The following is an 8,855-nucleotide window of genomic DNA, read 5'->3' as shown; positions in this document are numbered from 1 at the left end:
GAAAATCGGCATGCAGGCAGAGGAAAATCTGCCTCAAAATGCCAAATGGAATTTTGAGGCAGATTTTAAGCCTGCAAAAAACTCTGTGTGAACCCGGCCTAATGGTGTATTCTTCCGTGTAGGATTTGTGAGGGTTTTGTCACGATTGCTGCAACAACAAAAAAATACAGTTGGGTCAAAAAACACAATTGCAGTGTAACTTTGTAATTTTGTGTAACTATAAAGTGTTTTTGCTGTGATTTTGCAATAATATCACAAAACCTGCTCATGTGAATTCTGCCTTAGACCGTCCATTGGGCATCCTTGCATTGTTGAGGAGTTTTCTGTCATCTTTTTTTTTTTAATGTTTCCAATTTATTTTAGCTTTGAGACTATGTACATCTTTGCAAGGCAAATTATTATTTTTAATAAAAAGTGTGTTTGGTGCAACTTTAAAAATACTTTTTATTAAAAATTATTCTAACTTTTTTAGATACAGCTGCTCTGTATTCTCTATACAGACCAGCTGTATCTTTTGCTAAATCCTGCACCCGTCAGGTCCGCGGATCTGACACGCAGGATCCACCTGTAAACTATCACGCCTAAGTCTCTGTCACCGAACCCGTCAGGTCCGCGGGACTGACGAATTCACTGAATAGCACTAGATACAGCTGCTCTCTATAGAAAATACAAAGCAGCTGTATCTCAAAAAGTAAAAATAATTTTTTATAAAAGATATTTGTAAAATTGCACCAAACACACCGACGGACATTTTTCTTTTTTATAGTCCCTAGAATGCAATGACTGCACATTATTCTCATAAAGTGAATCTCAAATGTTTCAAATTGACTTGACAATGGAACTTAATGACTGGTGAAACTGGCAGAACCCAAGTGGAGTACAAGTTCACAAAGTTTCTTCATTGTTGCAATAAAATAATCCATATTTTCTAGACTCCTGAATGGCTAATCTGTCTGGTTACATAGTAACATAGCCAGCTAATATTGCCTTTCAGGAGTCTGGGAAAGCTGGTAAACAACCACTGAGACAACTATAATGGGGTTCTATTGCCCCCTTCCCTCCCCGAAAACCTATATGAGAAATGAACTCAGAATCGTGAACAACTTTAAGGAAAAGAAAGACTCAAGGACTTCTTATAACTGGGAATTAATTTTCTCCACTTCAAGGGGGAATGTTCTTTTGCTCCAGTGCTGTATTTCCCTTAAATTGGTTGTCTAGTTTATAAAACCCATTGTCATACCCCCTATTAGAGAATTCTGAGATAATATCGGGGGGTCCTCTGTTCAGGATCCTCCTCTCTTGGTCAGAGTGGAGAGCGGTCACATAGAGCGCCTTTCTCTCCGGAGAACCTGTTCTGTCCTGTATCACACAGACAACACATTGATATGAATCGACGACATGTAATTCTTAAATTCCCCTGCGGTGGCGCTGCAGGGAAATTGAACACTTACTGCCCGATTGCCACACAGATCACAGCTAATCGCTGGGGATCACAGCAGGGGGACACTTTGTGAACTGCTTATTGTCAAGGGACCCTCCTAACAAGTAGGGATTGTCCAAAGCAGAGAACCCCTTTGATAGCCACCCTCTGGGGACCCACTAATAGTTACACTTCTTGGGGACATGTAGAAAAACGAGGGCATGGTAAAAGCGGCACATTTGACCATAGCAACCAATTGGGTTATTGCTTTCATGTTCTAAAGGGGCGGCACTCTCGTTGGTTGCTATGGGCTCCCCTTTTCCCGTGCAGGAGTCTTGATACATTTGTCGTTTCTGTATCATTATTTTGCGCTATGGTAACAATTTGCTGCTTTTGTTGGGGTATTTTTCTAGATGAACAGATGTTGAAATTAAGGCTCAGAAATGTTTTGAAAGGCGTCCGCCAGTCGATAACATGTATATGAGTCACATCTCCGTTCCGTCTTTTCATCTCTTTTGTGCATTGACATAGCCGAGCTCTTTATGTGAAATTTAACTTTGCATTGTCGGATCCTTGGCTGCGATTTTCCCTATTGTGAGGTCTCAGCGTGAGCTGGAAAGCGAAGTATTCGCCGTAATTGCTGTTATGTTTGATGGAGCTCTTTATGGCCGTATTTCGGATCCAGCCGGCTGGCAGGTGAATAATGACGGCCTTCCAATTAATCGACTTAGAATTCGATTACTAGATTTAGAAACTGATGCATGGGTGATCGTGTTATACATGGGTGTCAGCGTCACATTCCTCTCTCACCCAGGTAGGTGATATTCCTCCATGTTCTCCTTATATTCATCATCGGAAGCAGTGACTGCGTTACCTTTATGTATACCGTCCTGTATTACCTGAGGGAAATTCCCTGGCTGCCCCCCTTTATTAGAGCTCATTACCCTAATTATATGTGCAGCAGTTGTCCTTGGTTTAATACAAATCAGCTCTCTATGTACTGACATCCTGCTGAGCTTGCAATTCCGCGCAGCAGACAATATGAACAAGCAGAGCTGCAGTGTAAAGCATGGGGAGCAGACAGAGCCTCTTATGAGAAGGGATGTCGATTTCAGACTACCTAAAACTCTGCTAGACAATGCAGCTAAGCTGGAATAACCGATAATAAATGTACCTAATGGAAGAGAGCAGCAGTATAAAGCATGGAGGAGGGACATAGCAGCAGCCTGAGCCTCTGTTAAAACTTGAGTTGCTTTTTAAACTATCTAAAGGCCCTTTTACACTGGGCGATTATGGTGCAGACAATGTTCATGTAACGCTCGTTGCCGATATTTGCCCTGTGTAAACAGGGCAGCGATCAGCAGATGAACGAGAAAACGCTCATCCATCTGCTGATCGTATCGTTTTAAAAAAGTGAAATATTATCGTTGTCGGCAGCACATCTTGGTGTGTAAACAGGGAGACGCGCTGCCGACATGATAATAATGTACGGGGACCAGCGATCAGAGTAACGACCACTCGTCCCCATCCATAGCTCCGAGTGACAGGAGAAAACGAGCGCCGATCAATGATGTCTCGTTTATCGGCGCTCTCTGCACAGGCCGATTGTCGGCCGGTGTAAAAGGCTCATTAGGCTCCGTTAGACAATGCTGCTAATCTGGAGTCACTGATCATAGCTTTGCCCTAACTGAGCAAGGCTGCAGTGTAAAGAATGGAGGAGGGAGAGAGCAGCAGCTCTGGAGAGAAGAGGTGGATTTTGGACTACCTTAGACTCCAATAGACAATGCAGCTAAGCTGGAGTCACTGATCCAAGTTGTGCCCTAATGGAGCTATAAATCAAACAAAACCAAAGGAAATTAACAGTAGGTGTTACCTTGAGGTAGTGATTAATTTTGGAGTAAAAACAACAAAAAATATAGATTTTGACATTTTATTAATAAATAGTCATCTGTACACTGACACATATGGCTTTTACAGAATGATTTTATCATACAAGACCTCTTTGGATTAATGCAATGCGCTTCCATACACGTATATAGACCAATTGTACAAAACATGACATTTCTTCTTTTTGATTGTTTTTGTTTTAACTATCATAAGACTTCCAAATGAAGGTCACTTTTATCAAAAGTATCATTTATGTCTAATCTGCTCACTTTGTATATGGTTGAGTTGTACAATTTGATTCCATATCAGAGAGGTATCGAACATACATTCAGATAAGATGGGCAAGATTTCATTTACATTCCATGAACAACATTCAGCATTAGGAAACATGTCCTACAAAATTGTAAAAAAAGGCTTTTGCGGTGCCTTATAGGCCAGGAGGCTTGGATGTCTGTAGACGGTCACAAAGTTCTGTATTTGCAAGGTTCTTTAGATGAACAAAGTTGCCATTTAGGGTAAGTCATTGCTCTTTGTATGACGGCTGACTTTACGTTGTGAAAATTTCCGTTCAATTTTGTAGGATGTTCTTGACTCATTATCTGCATCGGGTTCCATATGGTCCCAATTGTTGGAAGATCTTTCCCAGAGCTGACCACTTATATGTCTGGTGATCAGTTTCCACCTGAACTGGTGGTCCAGAAGAGAAGAGAAAGACGAAGAACGTTGCCTTGCCACAATTGCTATTGACTTGCCGTGAGATGAAGACTGAAGACTTGATTTTGTTCTGGCATCTGAAAGATAAAGGATAAAGACAGTTGAGTATAGGGCTTTTAGATTTAGACTTTTTACTTTTCACCTATAACTGTAGACCTTATTGTCTATGTCCAATACGGAGGAAACAGCTCGGGTTTATAATGGATGGTAAGATATCTTTAAATTACCATGAAAGATAGGGATATGAAAATTGGGCTTAAAAATACTATATTATGACTTTCACTTTCATTCTATTACACTTTTTAGATATCAACATTGAATCTGTCAATATACTTACATTGTTCTACAAAGAGTGTCCAGCTCAGTGGATGGATGATCTTCTTTATGACCAATCTCATGGATCTTAGGAAGAGCAGCAGCCTTTGATGATGTCTTTCTTGTCTAGATACAAGTCCCGGTATATTGGCCAGAGACGTGTCCTCGGATCAATGACTGGACTTTTGCAAGATCGACTTGTTAAGATCATGAAAGTTCAAAAAGTTTGAAGAACGTTTTGAGAAATCCTGAATTTGGCAGATATTCCTGAGTGAAGTTGACTGAGAGAGTCCTACATGCCACACTGTCCTTATTCTGTGTAAGTTCGACCAACGTAACGACAGTAGTTGGCATAGCCGAGAAGCTTGACTCATGGTCATATGTATCTGCTTTTTAGGTGCAGAAATGGTTCTCTGTTTGGTCCATTAATTTTTGTCCATTGAAACTGTTTATTCCCAAGTTGAGGAGATGAATCCAAAGATATGAAGATGTCCATCGAGCAGAAATGCACAAGTGTCTTCCAATGTCCATTCAGAAGGCTCCACCAACATATGACACTCAAATATTTTGGTTCAACAGGTTATTGTTCAATGAAAATTGCTACTACGTCATTTCATAGATATTCTACATGTGCAAAAACACCAAAAGTATCATTTTACAAGATTTGACCGGAATCGTTATAAAAATAAAGGTTACATTGAAGTTCATGACAATATTTTTGACATTTTTAGTAGACACAGAAGCATATTATTGCTTTCTAACAAAAATACAAACACTTCTTTTAAAAAGTCACAATTCATTCATATTTGTCCCGCTCTTTACAATAGATCACGCTTCTGCTATGTACAATATAGATCATTTCGGATTGGGTGACATTTTGGTACATACAGAATTGTTAGAAATATCAAAAATAAGATTTTCTTTTTATGTATCGATATAAAACAAAAATGATTTAATGCTCGTAAAACTGAACAAACTGTGAACTTTCTTACCCATGCCTTTCCCTGAAATTTAAAGGGAGAAGGCAAAACGCTATTTAAACATTCCCACTTACAGTAAATGGTTTCACCGACCACTTGTGCTAAAAATCATCAAATTTTTTTTTTCTTTATTTGCACCTAAAAGTTGTGACACCAGATTCTGGTGACAATTCACAAACTTTCTAATAGTTCCATTTACTCTATGTGGTCATAGAAAGCAACTACTGCTTACATTCTGGCTACATGCAGGGCAATATGTCCTGTTCACATGATAAAACCTATAATTCATGGATTGTATCTGTGGTTGAGTTGCTTAGATCTCTAACTTTGCACCTAACTTGTATGACATACATTTTCTTCAGATGTGAATAGACTTATCCGTTTCTCTAATATTCTCTTATGTTTAAGATGAGAAAATCCCATTGTCAAATCCACCCGATACCAGACTATAGTCTTAACTTTCTTGTCCCGCCTTACAGAAAACCCACAACTTTCCTTCAAGTTCTGAGCCTAAATCGACTTTTTCTTCAAAAGTCTAAAAAGTATTTTTCATTCAAGAGCATTAATTTCTCAAAGTTTCCAAAGTCTCCCGCTCAACATCCTTATTCGTAACCCGCTTTCTCAGTGACTACGTTATTGTTATTGCTATCATAAGGATCCTTGGTGACAATGACATTCAGCTTGGTGCTAATTTGCTCATCTGAGTAGGATGCCTTAAGGGTTTGCTTCTCTGACTGCTCAAAATCAAACTGGATTTCCTTCCCCATCTGCACTAGCTGGTCCATCGTCTTGGGGAGGGGAGATTTGAGGAAGCGCTTGATCTCTGGGTGTAGAGTGCTGATAATGTAACGGATCATCTCCTCCTCATTGGCATCAACATAAAGTCTATGGTACAAGGCTCTTTTCTTCCACACAAATTGCTCTAGGGGCTCCCAACGTCTTTGAGGAAGATCTAAGTCCCTCTTGATGGCCTCTCTAACAATTAACCTTTCACAGTACTGCAAGAAGGCCACTTTAAAGTCATGCCAACTGTCTACTGTCTCCTGCCTGTATTCCCACCACTTTTTGGCTGCACCTTTCAAGTGGTTGTCTACTTGGGATAGCCAAATTTTTTCATTCCACCCACTACGCTTAAAGTACTTCTCTAGGTTCACTAAAAACTCACGAGGATCCTCTGACATATTGGCATCAAACTCAGGACAAGAGAGGATGTCAACTGAAATGACAACCCAATGGTGTGGGTGGCAACTTTGGCCCGGCAGGGGAGGTGGTGGTGGGGGTGGAGATGATGGTGGACTTGGGGCATAAGGATCGACAATCTCCTGATTGGCCTCTGCTTCTTTTTCTTTCTCACTTTTTTCTCCATAAAAAGACCTCCTATGCTTTTCTTCCATCTTACAAGTCCTACACACGTTTTGATCTGCTTTGCTAACCATTTTTTCAAAACGAGAGAACACTCCCCTCCAAGAGTTCATCTCTCTCTTCACCCACCTCTCTAAGTTGACTAAGGTACCTTGACATCTCATCAGACAAGCCTTAATAGACCGTTTCCACCTCTGAATCCCAATAACTGTGGACTGGTCATTCATGTTAGAATTCAACCTCTGTACAGATCTCTTAAACCCTTTCAGCTCATTCTCGACCTGTCTAGAAACGCCAGAAAGTATGTACACCTGCGTCTTCCTGACTCTGTCCAACATTTCCGCTGGACTACAAGTACCAATTTGAAGAGCCACAGTTTTTTCCGGCACAGAGAGAGCGGGTGCTCCGATGCCACTAAGAGCCATGCTTGCTGCCATAGTCAGAATTTTGAAAAAAAAAAAACTACTACAATTTAGCAAATATAAGTTGTAAAGTTAATGTTGATTCAAAAATAAATTAAAAAAAGTTATCAGAAAGAAATGACTTTCCCAGGCAGCAAACTTGCTAAATGCATGCAACCCGTCTCTCTATGCGCGTTCATACAACTCAAAAAACATTCTATGTTTCCTTCAAATTAGATATCTGAGGAACATACAACAAGGTCAAATTCTCAGTTCAGTAAAGCAATGCAATTTTTTCAAAAAGTTGAACAGATACAAGACGAAGGAAATGAAAGACGCTAGTTTGATATCACCCAAGAAAAGTGTCCGCTTCTTTCAGAAGTTCTGTAGCTTTGTGCTATGGGAAGAATTCAGGATATTTCCGTAGATGATAGGACTCAAGACGATGATTAGAAGAAGCCTTGTTCCAAGTTTCTTCTCACAACTGGAGAAAATGAAGCCTCTGAGTCGAAAGCGAAGCCAACTATTGAGAAGGTAAAGATCCTCGAAAGTTGCTTTGAATGCAAGAGAAGAGAGAAAACGACTTCCTATCTGTCTGCATCTGAGTTTGTGTGGATAGTTTTCCAGTCTCGGTATTTATACTGTATCTTGCAGAGCTCGACATGTGAGTTATCAGCAAACCCCATACTACGTTTTCGACTCTCATTGGTTGGAGCTTCCGTCTCCACGACAACCGGAACATTGGGATGCCAATTCAATGCCCCCCCTCGCTATGATTCAGCTAACACATTGAAGGCTGTGAACACTCCTGCTTTGGAAGAATGTGTAATTCCCTTTCTCTCTCTCTCTGAGAAAACACGTAATTGAGCTATAATAACCAGGAGACACATCTCCCACGGAATATTACACGTCTTCCCTGTCTGAACCTGCCAAATAAGGTCTTATCTCATCATTTTGCTGGATGGGTGACAGACCATGTCCACCCACCCAATGCACACCTACACGAAATGTCCACACCTACACAGTCACAATGGTGTTTGCAGCGTGGGAAGGTGGCCCAGCCTCATTGACTCCCATATATTAGGTCCGTTGGTGTAGTATGGGGGAGTAAATGTGGCGTGTTTGTTAAAGCAGGTTGACAAACAGTCAAGGCCGTGATATATTTTGTCATCTGGGACTTGAACACAAGGGGGGGGGGGACCTACAACAAAATCTGAATGCCGGGGAATCCAAGGGCTTGCTGGAAGGTGGAGTTTAATCCTCCATTGTGGAAATATGACGCTCATATTAGAAGAGAAGACTAAGATTTATTCAACAGTAGAACGTTTATACAATATTAGTTTACGACTGGGCATTTCAAATACCGTGAAATCTCTCCAGAAGACCACCTCTTTGAGAAGACCCCTCATCTAGCCAAGATTTATGGTTCTTCTGTCTTCTTAGAAGACCATATTTAAATGCAATTTTGGGTGGTCATCTCTAAGCGCTGTGTAAAGACTATTTAAGAGGAACCATCTAAGTTTATCAGATGGGGTCATTGACCCTGGACCATACCAATTTAGAAAACAAAGGGGATGTAACATTTTGAAAACAGATGCTCTATTTAATCAATTTCATCACTTTGAATCTGCGAGTTGTATTGGAATGTCCAAGTAATTGAGATCTCTGGTCAGTTCTGATGTACTTTTTGGTTTTGGGACCAGGTAGGGCTCACAAACTGTTTCCTCTTTGATGTTCTCTTCCGACCAGTCTATATGAAATATTACAAGATGTATT

The 8,855-nt window shown here is 40.5% G+C and overlaps 1 protein-coding gene across 1 annotated transcript; it reads right to left on the bottom strand.

The window, feature by feature from the left end:
- Positions 1-3,336: 3,336 nt before the first annotated feature.
- Positions 3,337-7,676, bottom strand: ARC (activity regulated cytoskeleton associated protein). The gene is made up of 2 exons (XM_075825677.1): positions 4,359-7,676; positions 3,337-4,098 (listed from the first exon to the last, which is right to left on the bottom strand). The coding sequence occupies exon 1, from the start codon at positions 7,113-7,115 to the stop codon at positions 5,919-5,921; it is 1,197 nt and encodes a 398-aa protein (XP_075681792.1). The 5' UTR covers positions 7,116-7,676; the 3' UTR covers positions 3,337-4,098; positions 4,359-5,918.
- Between the last annotated feature and the right edge of the window lie 1,179 nt (positions 7,677-8,855).

Source organism: Rhinoderma darwinii, chromosome 5, assembly GCF_050947455.1.
Source record: "Rhinoderma darwinii isolate aRhiDar2 chromosome 5, aRhiDar2.hap1, whole genome shotgun sequence".
Taxonomy (NCBI): Eukaryota; Metazoa; Chordata; class Amphibia; order Anura; family Rhinodermatidae; genus Rhinoderma; species Rhinoderma darwinii.
This window is presented reverse-complemented; position numbering and strand designations above follow the sequence as displayed.